General features: G+C 36.4%; 1 protein-coding gene across 9 annotated transcripts; it reads right to left on the bottom strand.

The window, feature by feature from the left end:
- Positions 1-3,466: 3,466 nt before the first annotated feature.
- On the bottom strand, positions 3,467-14,131 carry LOC127451869 (Fc receptor-like protein 4). 9 transcript variants are annotated; one of them, XR_007899162.1, is made up of 11 exons: positions 14,080-14,131; positions 12,982-13,017; positions 9,069-9,338; positions 8,666-8,935; positions 7,826-8,101; positions 7,340-7,627; positions 6,937-7,230; positions 6,512-6,820; positions 5,606-5,887; positions 5,410-5,466; positions 3,467-5,100 (listed from the first exon to the last, which is right to left on the bottom strand). XR_007899162.1 is itself a non-coding variant. In XM_051716889.1 (11 exons), exons 1-11 carry the CDS (start codon positions 14,108-14,110, stop codon positions 5,093-5,095), a joined length of 2,133 nt encoding a protein of 710 aa, XP_051572849.1. In that variant the 5' UTR covers positions 14,111-14,131; the 3' UTR covers positions 3,467-5,092. The 9 variants fall into 9 exon arrangements, 7 of the variants coding, with proteins under 7 accessions (XP_051572849.1, XP_051572847.1, XP_051572848.1 ...); XR_007899161.1 differs by having other exon boundaries at positions 3,467-4,972; XM_051716889.1 differs by having other exon boundaries at positions 5,410-5,511; positions 5,639-5,887.
- Positions 14,132-15,693: the final 1,562 nt, after the last annotated feature.

Genomic DNA, 15,693 nt, shown 5'->3' with positions numbered 1-15,693 from the left:
AATTCAATGCACACAGACTGAAGTCGTTTAAGTCTTTGGTTCTTTTAATTGTGATGATTTTGGCTCACATTTAACAAAAACCCACCAATTCACTATCTCAAAAAATTAGAATACATCATAAGACCAATAAAAAAACATTTTTAGTGAATTGTTGGCCTTCTGGAAAGTATGTTCATTTACTGTATATGTACTCAATACTTGGTAGGGGCTCCTTTTGCTTTAATTACTGCCTCAATTCGGCGTGGCACGGAGGTGATCAGTTTGTGGCACTGCTGAGGTGGTATGGAAGCCCAGGTTTCTTTGACAGTGGCCTTCAGCTCATCTGCATTTTTTGGTCTCTTGTTTCTCATTTTCCTCTTGACAATACCCCATAGATTCTCTATGGGGTTCAGGTCTGGTGAGTTTGCTGGCCAGTCAAGCACACCAACACCATGGTCATTTAACCAACTTTTGGTGCTTTTGGCAGTGTGGGCAGGTGCCAAATCCTGCTGGAAAATGAAATCAGCATCTTTAAAAAGCTGGTGAGCAAAAGGAAGCATGAAGTGCTCCAAAATTTCTTGGTAAACGGGTGCAGTGACTTTGGTTTTCAAAAAACACAGTGGACCAACACCAGCAGATGACATTGCACCCCAAATCATCACAGACTGTGGAAACTTAACACTGGACTTCAAGCAACTTGGGCTATGAGCTTCTCCACCCTTCCTCCAGACTCTAGGACCTTGGTTTCCAAATGAAATACAAAACTTGCTCTCATCTGAAAAGAGGACTTTGGACCACTGGGCAACAGTCCAGTTCTTCTTCTCCTTAGCCCAGGTAAGACACCTCTGACGTTGTCTGTGGTTCAGGAGTGGCTTAACAAGAGGAATACGACAACTGTAGCCAAATTCCTTGACACGTCTGTGTGTGTTGGCTCTTGATGCCTTGAACCCAAATTCTTGAATCGATTTTGCTTGACAATCCTCATAAGGCTGCGGTTCTCTCGGTTGGTTGTGCATCTTTTTCTTCCACACTTTTTCCTTCCACTCAACTTTGTTAACATGCTTGGATACAACACTCTGTGAACAGCCAGCTTCTTTGGTAATGAATGTTTGTGGCTTACCCTCCTTGTGAAGGGTGTCAATGATTGTCTTCTGGACAACTGTCAGATCAGCAGTCTTCCCCATGACTGTGTAGCCTAGTGAACCAAACTGAGAGACCATTTTGAAGGCTCAGGAAACCTTTACAGGTGTTTTGAGTTGATTAGCTGATTGGCATGTCACCATATTCTAATTTGTTGAGATAGTGAATTGGTGGGTTTTTGTTAAATGTGAGCCAAAATCATCACAATTAAAAGAACCAAAGACTTAAACGACTTCAGTCTGTGTGCACTGAATTTATTTAATACACGAGTTTCACAATTTGAGTTGAATTACTGAAATGAATGAACTTTTCCACGACATTCTAATTTATTGAGATGCACCTGTATACATATATATATATATATATATATATATATATATATATATATATACACACACAAATCTGTTATGTACAGATAGTGCAAGGGACTGTAATGGCAGAAGAGGTAGGACATGTTGGATAAATATAAATAGATTAAGCTGTGTATTCCTCATTCTGGAAGTATTTAATCAAACTACACAATGATGACTAAGACTTTATAGATATTACAGTTTCATTTTCTGTTAATGCATGATTTTCTGTAAAGCTGCTTTGAAACGATGTGTGTTATGAAAGGCGCTATACAAATAAAAATGACTTGACGACTTGACTATTGCACATAATTATTGCTCAATGGGGCAGTTTTAACTGTTCATGAGATGAGGGAAAAAATGTTCCTGTGCCTGACGGTTCTGGTGCTCAGTGCTCTGTAGCGCCGGCCACAAGGCAACAGTTTAAAAAGGTAGTGGGCTGGTGAGTGGGGTCCAGATTTTCCAGCCCTTTTCCTCACTCTTTGAAGGGAGGGCAGGGGGCAACCAATAATCCGCTCAGCAGTCCGAACTGTCCTTTGAAGTCTTCTGATGTTCGATTTCGTAGCTGAAACAAACCAGACAGTTATTACCAGACAGATAGTGCACTGATGATTCACTCATGATAAGACCAGGAACATGCATTAAGAAAATAAATAGCATCATTTTTTATTGTATGTTGCTAATACAATGATCTTTCCGTATAACAAAATGTATTAAGGAACAAATGTCAAAAAAGAGGCCAGACATACAAATTTACAATATGTTTAAAAAAAAAACTTTTTGCATTTTGACAATGCTTATAAATATTTTTGGTGTAACATTTTCATAAAAAAAGTTACAATTACTTAAATGCAAGTGTTTGTTCTGTGTTGTTTTGTCAGCATGAGATGTGTTAGTCCTTAAAAATGCATAAAATTTATTTAAAAAGCTTGCATTTCTTGTTATGACTAGTTTGTATTTATGGCATTAGGAAAATGAAACAATGTTTTGATATTGCTCTGTACTGTAATGGTGGTATTAGCACTATTCATAACTTTATGAAAACTAAATAAGAAACAAACTCTCATCCCTCTTACACTGTTTAATATCATATAGAGCTGAAAGAGAGCAGAAAACAAAACACAACTATCAGCTCAGTCTATCTATATTCTCTCAGGCCTCTGAGAGTGTGTTTGCCACTGATCATAGTTTAATATTCATATACCAAGAGCCCTTGTGTATCCATATATTTGCACAAATATGTACATTCCATTGGCGTGAACACAGACACCCGCTTCACTTGAATATTTATTTATAAAAAAAATTAACATATGAACATTACAACAAACTGACTGAGGTGTGGCAAATGTAAATGTTAGACATAATGGGTGAATACAAGTTGATCGGCTTCTAGAGATTGCATAAGGAGGACTTGTAACAGTTCGTGCCATGCAGAGTTTCCTGACTGAACTTAAAAGTAATTTGCATTACTAAGAATTTCCAGGTGATGGTGATATCATGACACATCTTTAACCACAGTGTGAAGTGAAGCTCACACCAGTGAATTTCAGATCTTGGTTTGCATGTTTTGCATATATGCAGACTGAGAATGTATTTTGGTCTGAACTGTTCAACAATTATACTCTCAGTATTACACAGAGTACCTAACTGCTCTGGACATGTAGTGTGCTATGGATTTCTGATCAAGCTTATGTTTCAGAAGTGATCCGACCTCCTAATTTAGCCTGGCAGATAATAAAATGAGCAAAAAAATCTCATGCACTTATATTGACAAGTGAGACTAAAAGTTGAATGTTTTAGGTGAAGACTGGAAAAAAATAAATCCTTTATAGACATTCAAGAAGAGCATTTAGTGGTTATTAGTCGGAAGACTGTACGCTTCATTCACAGCCTGTTCAGCAGTAAAGTGGAGAGCCTGTGGTTTGGTTTATGGAACCACAAATGTTGAAAGTAAAATAGTTCAATGCTGCAAGAATTGTTAATAAAGCACCAACTCATTTTTAAAAGCCTAATAAGGCACCAGCTCTTTATTTAAAATGAGATATATGAACAGTTGTAAAATATGAAAATTTTCAGAGAATTGCAGGAATACAAGTCAGGAGATATACAGGGGCAAGAAAAGTATGCAAATCCTTTGAAATCTTTCATTTCTCATCTTCATCAAAGTCACAAGTATATTGTTTTTTATTTTAACTTTATTTTATATCTACTTCGATGTTTAGGGTCATTGTCCAGCTGCATCACCCAACTTCTACTGAGCTTCAGCTGACACACAGCAAGTCTGACATTATCCTGTAGTATATCTTGATAAACTTGGGAATTCATTTTTCCCTGGATGATGGCAAGCAGTCCAGGCCCTGAAATCATGATGCTCCCTCCACCGTACTTCACCGTTGGGATGATGTTTTCATGTTGGTTTTTGGTACCCTTACATAGTGCTGCATGTTCTTCCCAAACAATTCAACCTTAATTTTATCAGTCCACAAAATATTTTAAAAAACATTTCAAAACACAACCAGTAGCATTGTGGAGTGTCAAGGTGGTCTTTGGCAAACTTCAGGTGCACAGCAATATTTTTGTTGGAAAGCAGTGGCTTCCTGCCATGGACACAATACCTGTTTTTTTTTTTTTTTTTAATTTATCACACATTATACATATACAGTGAAATTATTTTTTTTTTCACATATCCCAGCTAAGCTGGGGTCAGAGTGCAGGGTCAGCCATGATACAGCACCCCTGGAGCAGATAGGATCAAGGGCCTTGCTCAAGGGCCCAGCAGTGGTATCTTGGCAGTGCTGGGGCTTGAACCCCCAACCTTTTGATCAGTAACCCAGAGCCTTAACCGCTGAGCCACCACTGCCCCATCATTTAATATTTTCCATATAGTAGACTCGTGAACAGAGATGTTAACCATATCCAATGATTCCTTCAAGTCTTTAGCTGTTACTCTAGGGTTCCTTTTTACCTCACTGAACATTCTGCGGTGTGCCCTTTGAGTCATTTTGGCTGGATGGACACTTCTAGGGAGTGTCTAATTTGTCTAATCTTTAGGTTTTGCATTATATTACAAACAAGTGAAGCATTCAAAAGTAGAACATAATAAAGACATTTAATACTTTTACTTATGTTATCAATGCTGAAATCTTAAAGAATATGGTAAGAACAGTAATTTAAGAAAAACCTTACAAACCTTTTTTAAACAAAGTGGGAGTGACATCAGACCTCGGACAGGGGTTTTATTTTAAATAACTCCGTAAATGAGTAAAACAGAACATAATTAGGCTATTATATTTGAAAAATAAAGTGTCTATGGGGTGTCCTCATGGTGCTATGGCAAAAGGGATGCACAAATGGTTTGGTCCAGATAAGGGCAGTACTTGTGTGATGACATGCTCCTGCTTAATGCACAGCTTGACTGGCTTAAGCGTATTCAGAGAGCTTATTGTCACAACAGATTCAGATAGAAGATTCTTCCTCTCTTACTGCATACTGGCATTGGTCTTCTGAAATACAGACAAAAACAATCTTTGGATATTTTTTAGGTTGTTTGCTCATCTGCAATGTCTATAAGTTGTTTCCTCTCTGATATCAATTAGATATTCAGCAGATGTCTTTGAGGTAAATCACAAACCTGAAAATTCAAATAAAAAAATAAATTAAAAAAACCTACCTGAGATGGCAAAACCTTAATGCACACCGCACACACACACACGCTCTGCTGCTACTGTGATAGCATTTGCGTCATGACCCAAACAGGAAGTCAGTAGCCACAAACACTTCCTACTTTTAAATACATGTCCCTATGTCCCGCTCATGCAGGTACCCAGCTCTACCAGACTAGGTGGCCACACAACTAACCCCAGTCTCCCCACAATATAGTGTTGTGTATTTGTATTTGTAGGGAAAAAGATACACAGAGGGAAAGAGACAGATGTTTTACCTCTCACTCTGCAGCATTTAAAAACCATTATGACGGTCAATAGCAGATATGGACAAGCTGCCAGTAGAGAACTCAACATGTTAAGGACAGAAATCTGAACTTCTGAATGTGACATTAAAAAAAAGACACACACACAAACACATCATCATGCAGTATATCTGAATGAGTGCATATGAAGTTATAGAAAATAAATCACCTCACAGTTACAGTAGACTCCATTGACTCCCACCTCTGACTGAGATCCAGCTCTTGGGTGACTCTCCTCTCTCTGTGTGTTTACAGTAGTAGAAACCTTCATGTGACTTTGAGACAGTAGGGATGATCATCTCTCCAGTAGTCTGCTTCTGGAGGAGGGATCCATCTTTATAGAAATCAGCTGTGAGGACTGATGGGTTTTTATATCGATATAAACAGCGTAGAGTCAGAGAATCTCCTTCAGTCACAGGATGAACAGGACTCTCCAGAATCACATCACCATCTACAGAACAGAGGAAATGTGCACTTACTAGAAGTAATAAAAGTACATCAACTTGATTTTAAAATTTTCCAAAGAGAATGTGAGCAGTGCTTAAACAGTAAAAACTTCCTGTCACAAATGTTAGGGTGTTGCCAGGATGTTGTTAGTCGGATGTTATGCGTGGATGCTACAAATTGCTAGGAGGTTGCTATGGTGTTCTAGGCTGCTAGGTGGTTGCTTTTTGGCCCAAATCAAAAGAGCCAAACTTCAAGTCTCTATTCTGGTCCCTAGATGTGTTTCCTTCAATTTATGTCTTTCATTGCCCATTTTATTGTCTGATACGTAATCATGAGTCTGACCACTTAGCACAGTAATAGAACGCCTCTCCTCAAGAAGCCGGACACCATGATTCATGTCTGTAGCACCATCAATGCAGAGTATGAGTTACACATCAAAGTATAAGACTTAGTTTTAGGGGTTTGTATAAATTATTAACTCCAGGTATGAGTAATGATAAAAGTGTCTCCTAATTATTGCAGTTACTGAATTGTATCTAATGCTTTCTGCACTTATTATATCAACCTGCTTTACGCATTGATTGTAAACCACCAATAAAATCAATAAATACAATAGTTGTAGACTCACTGTGTACTGTGATATTAACAGCATTACTGTTGTCTCCAGATTCAGAGTAACACCAGTACACTCCAGTGTGTGATGTGTAGACGGAACTGATTCTACATGTAGATCCTGTTTGTGATCCCCAGTATGATGATGATGATGATGATGATAATGATAATAATGAACAATCTTCCATGTTTTCAATGTCTGTGTATCTTCTCACTGTCCATCCAGTAGAGTTACTCTGATCCTCACAGCTCAGAGTGAGAGAGTCAGATGTGAAATGTTGAGTTCTGTTGGGACTGATGATCAGAGAAACTGAAGGAGAGACACCTGAGAAACACATCACAGCTTGAATTTGGAAATGTTCCTCACACACACACATAAACTTTTACTGTCTAATTCACGCTGTTTTAACTCCTAAATGAATACACAGTGTTTTAACTCACCAGTGACCCATAGTGGCTGTGTGTTGCTGTCCTCTGTGTAATACACTTGTTCTCCTCTCTCTCCTCTGCACGCATAAACTCCTGTGTGATTTACAGCAGCAGAACTGACAGTGTAGTTTCCTCCAGCTCCTCTGCTGCTGTCTGACAGGTGTTTATAATTGAACTCATTATCATCTCTGTACCAGCTGAAAGTCCATCCTGTAGAGGAGCCGTAAACCTCACAGATCAGAGTCACTGAGTCTCCTTCTGTCAGCCACTTCTGTGGAGAAACACTTAACACTGCTTGGGCTTTATCTAAAATAAAATCATACTGTATTGTATTAATAACATTAAATATTTGCATTAACATTAATGTGAAAACTGCTGTTTATACTTCCTATAATGAATAAACATATAAACTCACTTGACACAGTCAGTGTAACAGCATCACTGATCTCTGAGTTTTGTCCGCCTCTTGTCTTTCCTCTACAGGTGTATTTACCACTGTGTGTGTGTTCAACACTGCTGATTTTATACTCTTGCTTCTTGTATTCACTGACAATGTATTTATTCCTGTAGTTGGTATTCTCTACAGTCCAGCTGTATGTCCACTCAGTGTCTCCTCCACCCTGTATGTCACATCTGAGAGTGACAGTTTCTCCACTGAACAGCTGATTTTCAGGCTTTACAGTCAAAATAGTTTTAGGTTGGTCTGTATAAAGACAACTTATTATGATATTTTTGACTCAAACAACATAACATAAAAACAACTGAATCACTAAATGATTAACATTTTGGACAAAAATTCTCAACAATATTAGGTACATTTGAATGTTTTATCTGAATTTTAAATTAAATTGACTTGCATGGCATCAACTAATGACATCTTAAAATACATTTTCTCTCTCACCTGTAACATTTACCCACAGTGCATCACTGTAGTGTGTGTAGTAAACTGGATTTCCTCTTCCAGCTCTACACCAGTACTGACCTCCATCAGACACTGAATCAATGTTCACTGTGTAGGAGTTTTTGTCTGTTGTGTTTTTCTGATGTTTCTGTGTGTGTTGGTACCAGTAAAACTGCCATCCAGTCGACTGATCCATGTGACAGGTCAGAGTCACTGTGTTTCCTGTCAGTGCAGCTCCTTCAGGATTTGATTTGAGTTCAGGTTTTGGCTTCAATCCTGCAGGAGAATAAGAAACATTCATGTGCTGAAGAGTTCACTAGAGAAACGATAACAGGAGGTTATTAAACTCATCACTGTGACCTGTTTACATTGAATCAGAACTCTGTAAAGAAAATGTTAATACAAGTGACCTTTTACATAATGATTATGATAATCACATATAAATTGGTTGATTTTGTCTTCATTTCCTAGTTTGCAGATTTGCAGAGACACTAGTGAGAGTAACAAATGTAGAGAGTGATCTTGATGGTCTTTCATCTCTCTCTCCTCTACACCAGTACAGATCCTGATCAGATTCAGTATCTCCTCTGATAGTGAGAGTGTCTCTGTTTACAGTGTAACGCTCAGACTCAGACACTGCAGTGCTGTTTTTATACCACTGATATCTCCAGTTACTGTAATGAGACTCTATCTCACACTTCAGAGTCACTGTCTCTCCAGTACACAATGCATAAACCTGACCTCTCGTAATGCTCTTAGAAAAATATTCTGTCATCATGTATTGAATATTTCTGCACACTGATGATGTAAATGAGGATGAACACAGATGAACTCACTCACCCAATACTCTTAGTGTAACTTCATCACTGCTGTGTGAGTATCGTGATCCTCCAATCTCTTTTCTATTACATCTGTATTTACCTGCGTTAGACTCAGTAACAGAATTGATTGTGTATTCCTGTAGTTTATATTCAATGACTGAATCATCTTTATACCAGCTGTACTGCCAGCTCGTGTCTCCTCCCTCCTGTATGTCACATCTGAGAGTGACTGTCTCTCCAACGAGCACACGTTCATGAGGCTGTACGATCACTTTGGCTTTTGGTCTTTCTGTTCAAAGACGATTCACAGTGAAATTTATGTAAATAATTTGCTGTATTTATTAGAACACAGTTACTTCATTGTAAACCCTACTGTATATTGTGTTCTCAGAACAGTACGTTATGTAAGGAAAAATACTTACCCTCTACTGTCACTGTTAATGGTTCACTGTAATCTGTGAGAACATGTATGTTTTCTCTTCTTCGTGCTCTGCACTTATACTGTCCTCCATCAGAGACTTTCACAGAACTGATTGTTTTAGTTCCTGAAGCTTCAAATAATTCAAAGTCTGAATCTTTTGTCCATAGAAACTCCCATTCTGTTGACTGATCCACCTCACAGTTCAGAGTAATTGTGTCTCCAGTGAACACTGAACTCTGTGGCTTCACAGTCTGAGTTGGTTTGGGAATTTCTGTTAATATAAAATCAATGAGAGCATGAATAGGAAAAGTTTTTCCAAGAGAAGATCTTGTGATCTCACCGGTAAATCCTCAGTGCATCTTTTTATTTCACAAAGAAAGTAAGAACCCGAAGAATCTTAACACTCATATGATTGATGGATAGTCTGTAGTGGAGCTGTAGATCTCTGCGAATTCCATTTTACAATATCAAATTGTGCTTTCTTGCTGAGATTATAAATGTCTTATGACCACATGATTGATTGGAAATAGATCATGTGAAGGATATGGAGCTGTTAATACAAAAATAGGCAGTGCCCCCTCTGTCAAAATGTTGTATTTGAATACATTTTTATAATTTAGTTATTATCTTAAAAGTGTTTTATTATAACTAAATTGTAAAATAAATTAAAGAAAGAAAATTAATCCTTAAAGTATTTGTAGTGAGTAATTGAACATTTCAGGTGAAAGGTGGGGACAGTGACACTGTCTGGCCAATTGATTGCTCTCTTTTTAATTAGAAAAATGTTTTCTGCCATGTAATTCAGTCAGAGCTCAGAGGCTCAAAGAAGGAAATTATTACAGCGGTTTACTACCCTTTGCTGTGTTTTGTTAATGAAAATAAGTGAAGTTGTCTTAAACATTATTTAGGTTGATAAATGGATATAATTTCATTCACTTAAACAAACAAAATTCTATCAAATTGAAATGTATTACGTTTTATAAAAATTACATGAATAATATTTAAATATATTGAGGTTTTATTCATTTAATTTGATTTAAGATTACTCAATTAAATTTCATGGAATTTTGTTATGAAATTGAAGTGTGTAAATCTGAAATATAAGCATGTTTTTGTAGTGTGCTCTACAGAGGGTCCGTGTAACACTTTACTGTTAATTTTTCAGATCATACCAATCCAAATGCAAAAATAGAAACTTTCATTTTTCATTTGATAAATGTCCTTTTCTCTCCTTTTCTTCAATTTTATTACTTCTAAATTGCAACTTCAGAAATGATTTTTTGAATAATTGACTCATCAGCAATTTTCTATTTTTCATTTATTTATTTTTTTCTTGCAATTTGTGCTGTGGGCTGTTCCATTATCGCAGGGGTGTGGGTTAGAGAACGGAATGCATATACATTGAGGAGTTTACAAGGCTTGCCAGGGATCAACAACCAAAGGCACACGTGCCACCTTTGCCACGCGGAGGGGTTGGCACGCGGGCAATAGCAAGAGAGTGGACAAACCATTCGCGTGCCAAACTTGGCGCCAATCTATCTCTACATTTTAAGTGGGTCGTGCAAGCATAAATGTTTCGGCTTTACGTTGTTCTCTCCTCGCAGTGGTTGATGGGAGTTTGATCTCTCACTGGCTGGCAGAAGCTGGCACTGATGGATCACATGATATGTCAGTCCTCCTGCCACTTGTATCACTTGCATCAAGTTTATTTACAAAGCATACTTGCAATAAACAATGGTGACTTCTGGATTGCTTTTCATTTCCTTTTAAATTTAGGGTTATTAATCTTTTCTTATAAGGCATTTATACAGAGTTTACTTGCAATTTACCAGGTCCATCTATCCTTGTACGATATTTGTTTCTGGGAATTACATAATTGTATTCTTATAACTGCCATGTACCCGTTAGTCAGTCCAGTCAGCCAATATTGTGTTAAAGAGCACCGAATTTTACGCTATCATTCCAAAAACTTATACATAAATTTAAAATAGAAATGTTTTTATGAGTAAATTATTCCAAAATTAATTTCTGAAGTCACAATTAAGAAAAAGTAAAATGGAAGAAAATGAGAGAAAAGATAAATTATCCATTCTTAATGTAACTGGAAAAAAATGAAAGTTTCAAACCGTTTTTCTATTTTTGCATTTAGATTGGTATGGTCTGAAAAATTAACTGTAACGCGTTACACGGACCCCAGAGGATCATTTCATTAGATATTTATAAATAAAAATAAATAAATAAATAGATAAAAAATCGCTTTTTGTTAATTATGTATATTTTTGGCATATTTTAAAGTGCTGACATGCCACAATTTCAGACACATGTAACAGGCAAGGGATAAAGAAGTGTCTTCTGGCTGCAGCCTCTGCTTCACAACAGTTACCAGGAAGTGAACATATATCATGCACTCTGCTTTAGGAGGTGTTTAGGTTTGTGTGGTTTGCAAGCCCAGAGACTCTTTAGCAGAGACGGGTCACTTCTATGAAAAGGGAGAAATTGGAATGCCCAACAGTCACCAACGGTCAACAGATGTAGAAAGGAAGTCCTGCCTTCAGGTAAAAGAGCCAATCACCTTTTAGATACAGACATCGCCTGTCAATCAACTCGAGAACACGCATGTGCATTAGCTTTACAAGACGGGAAAATTTCGTTTTTTAGAGTAATCTGAGGAAAAGAAGCACAATTTATGATACCAGTGTAGTCAGATTTTACAGCTGATTTGAAATATGTTCTTTGATCGTAATCTTGACCAACCGTTCTGGAGATTTCGGTCTTTCCCCATTCAAGTAGATAGGAGCTGCACTGGCATGCCGTTTGTTTACATAGAAAAATAGCTCCCTGGGAGTGTTCCAAAGATGGCCGCCGAGCCGTAATTTTCAGCAACGTTAAACTTTATAGTAAAGTGGCAAATCTGTGCCACCTTTGAAATTTCACATGCCCCCTCTGGTAAATTATCTTGGCTCTGACTCCAGTGAACACAAAATTACATAGCAGCTATATTTACTAGGGGCTTTAGTCTAGTGCACACAGTAATGTATAAACCTAACCTCTTAAAATGCTTTAAGAAAGAAATCATGGATTAAATATCTCCTCCCTCCTGTATGTCACATCTGAGATTGACTGTCTCTCCTCTGAACACACATTCATCAGGCTGTACAATTACTTTGACTTTTGGTCTTTCTGTGCAATGATAACAATTCACACTGAAAATAGTGTAAAATAATGTGCTGTATTTACTGGATGAACACAGTTACATGTTTACAAAATCTGTGCGAAATCAGCATTGAAGGAAGTTGTGTCCACTATTCACTGCAACTTGTTCAGAGTAATAGGAAATGAAATTAATGAATTATTTGTGTTTTCAGAAATATGTATTATTGTTATTATTATCATTATCTTCATCATTATTATGATTGTCAATAGATGGAAAACTGTATGTCTGGTAGCCAACGTTTATGACTTTAACTACACACATAAATGTAAATTTCACTGAACTTTTTTTGGCCAAATTAACAGAAAATACCGCAAATCGCTTACTATCATAAAAAGAATATATTTTATAAAATCATTCTACATTTTGTCTTAAGATTCAATGTGTTTTGTTTCACTATAGATCATGTCTCTTAAAATAATCAGTAAGAGTTTTGAACTAATTTCTGTTTGAAGAGGTTAGACAAATTGACAGAAACATTGAAATATTTTGGTAAATCTAAAGTAGACTAAATGTTAGATTTATTTTGTGTGTCTGTTGCTTTATAACAAGTTATCTGAAGTGACTGTATTTCGGAAGAAATTGAAATTTTTACATGCAGATTTTTTCATAACGCTAATTTTCTCAGCTGGTTTGTTACAGTTAGTTTATAATCACACATATTGTAAAAATATGATGAAATACATGAATCAGATTGAATCACCTTCAGTGTGTCCAGAATGGATGTTTGAAATCAGCACTGAAAAAGTACAAAGAAAAAAGTTTATTACAGTGTAAACATAGAGCTGATAAACTATTCATTTACTATATAGAGTATGTACAATATAAAACTAACCATAATTACACCATCAATTCAAGCTCTTTAAATTTGTCAAGAGCAACATTATAATAACATTTATATTGATATTATTTTATATTGAGTGTAAATGTTTAGCTGATCTGTTCTGATTGGGTTTCAGTTTAAGGGTCTGTGTTTTCTGTAAAATTCACCTTCCCGGGTTAGTTCATATTAATATATATATTACTTACAATATACAACTGGATTAATAATAAACATAACAGATTTTTTGAAAGGAGTAAGAACAGCAGCTGATGATTTTAGCTGTGTGATCAGTAGAATTACATGGACATGCACTTTTACACTTTTAAACTTTATAATTCATGTTAATACATGAATTTAGTCAAGAAGGACTGACTTCATAGATTAAATCACTATTTGTTCAACCTGTGCAAAATTTGTAAAAAAAAAAAAAAAAAAAAAAAAAAAAACATACTGTAACAATAATAATAATTTAGTAATTCAACAAAATGTTTAGCACTACCACCCAAATATTTATCATAGCAGAGAAATGTTTCTGTCCAGCTGTTTTGGGAACAGTGTTCTGGCATCAAGCTAACAGTCTGGACCTCTGAGTTTCACATCACAAGTAGAGGACTATATACACTCAAACTAACTGCTGGTGAAAATCTACAATGGCAATTCTGCAAAACAGAATTAACTAAGAAACTGATTCGACACACATCTTTACTAAAAGCACAAAAAAGAATGACTGAACAAATACAACAACTTCCCTCATTCACCTGCTATTTCTGTTTCGCACACAGAACTAACCACACACTTCATTTCTCACACTTACATATTTTACTTATAAATCATGGACTGAAGATCTGAAACTGAGAACCACATGAAAGATTTTTGTGGAGGAAATACAGGAACACTGAATCACTCGATCGTTTTCATAACTATGATATAACAATAAAGGATATTCACACAAATAAATACAAATGAAGCAATACTCACAGAGCACAAGAGGAAGTGGACTGAGCTCCATACTGATCTACTAATGACAGACCGTTAAAAACACAGGCAGTGTTAAAGCCTTAAGACTTCCTGTACAACAAGATGAAGCCTAGAGTCAGATCTTTAGTGATATAATGACACATGAACGACACAAAATTTTGTATAACTGAAAATCTTGATAATGCAGATTATTATACAGTACTATTGTAATGTTTGCAGAAAAAGTGTCACAATGACTTGCATGCACATTTTTCAGCAGACATTTATGTGTCTCTTTATCACACAGTGTGACAATGTTTTTTTTTTTTTATCCTAAGAAATATATATGATTTAAATGTTATTGATTTGTTCATATGAGGTAATATTCTGGTTTGTATAATGCATTAGGAAACTGAAACAAGGTTTTCATGGCTTTATTCTTGTAATGGTGGTAGAAGCAGTATTTATAACTTTATGGAACGAAAAAAATAGAAACTAGTGAACAGCTTTCGTTCCTCACACATTGGTTAAAACCTCAAAGCTGAAAAGGAACAGAAACCAAACCACAACTCTCATCTCTATCTATCTATCTATCTATCTATCTATCTATCTGTCTGTCTGTCTGTCTGTCTGTCAGTCTCTTTCTTTCTTTCTTTCTTTCTGTCTGTATCCTAGTTATAACACTTTTCTCGTAACTTGTCCCATAGTGTTTGTGCTATGGACATGAACTGGTCCTCAGATCATTGAGTCGTTACAGAGCCTGACGGATGAATAAACAGGTGAAAAAATGCTTGCATTGAAGGAACCTCGCCAAATCTAGGGGCCAGACTTGGAGGTGGGCTCTTTTGACTTGGGCCAGTTAGCAACCATGTAGCAATGAGCTAAAAACATTAAGAATGGCTAATGTTTACTGTAACAATGCTCTAGTAGTTTACAGTGATGTTTTTGGTGTCAGGATTTACGTTTCATTCTTTTGAAGTGATAATGCTTAATGTGACATAGTCAGATATAAATAAAAAATCTCTATCATCTTTTGCTCTTGCTACAGTATATAGGCCAACCTGGCCATAATCTGATTTCCTTAGAGAATTTGCTGATTTTCTAACAGATATAGTAGTTACTGTGGATAGAGCTTTAATTGTTGATGACTTCAACATTCACATAGGTAATGAAAATTATACACTGGGATTAGCATTTATTGATATTCTCAACTCTGTTTGGGTCAGACAAAATGTGACAGGACCAACTCATTGCCATAATCATATGATAGATTTAATTCTGTCATACGGAGATTATGGACATATGGACACTGATGTTGATAATATAGCAATTCTGCCGCAGATCGATAACATCTCAGATCATTACCTCGTCTTTTGTATTCTGTGTTTAGCTAAGGTCACTCAATCTACACTGCTTTATCGATCAGGTAGAACTTTTCTTTTGACCATTAAAGATAGCTTCATTAATAATCTTCCAAATTTGTCTCAAATACTTAGTAAACCAAAAAGTTCAGAATAACTTGATGTAGTCACAGAAAATATACACTGATGAGCCAAAGCATTGACCACCTGCCTAATATGCTGTTGGTCCTCTGTGTTTCACCGAAACAGCGCCGACCTGTCGAGGCATGGACTC

Source organism: Myxocyprinus asiaticus, chromosome 14 (assembly GCF_019703515.2).
Source record: "Myxocyprinus asiaticus isolate MX2 ecotype Aquarium Trade chromosome 14, UBuf_Myxa_2, whole genome shotgun sequence".
Classification (NCBI taxonomy): domain Eukaryota; kingdom Metazoa; phylum Chordata; class Actinopteri; order Cypriniformes; family Catostomidae; genus Myxocyprinus; species Myxocyprinus asiaticus.
This window is presented reverse-complemented; position numbering and strand designations above follow the sequence as displayed.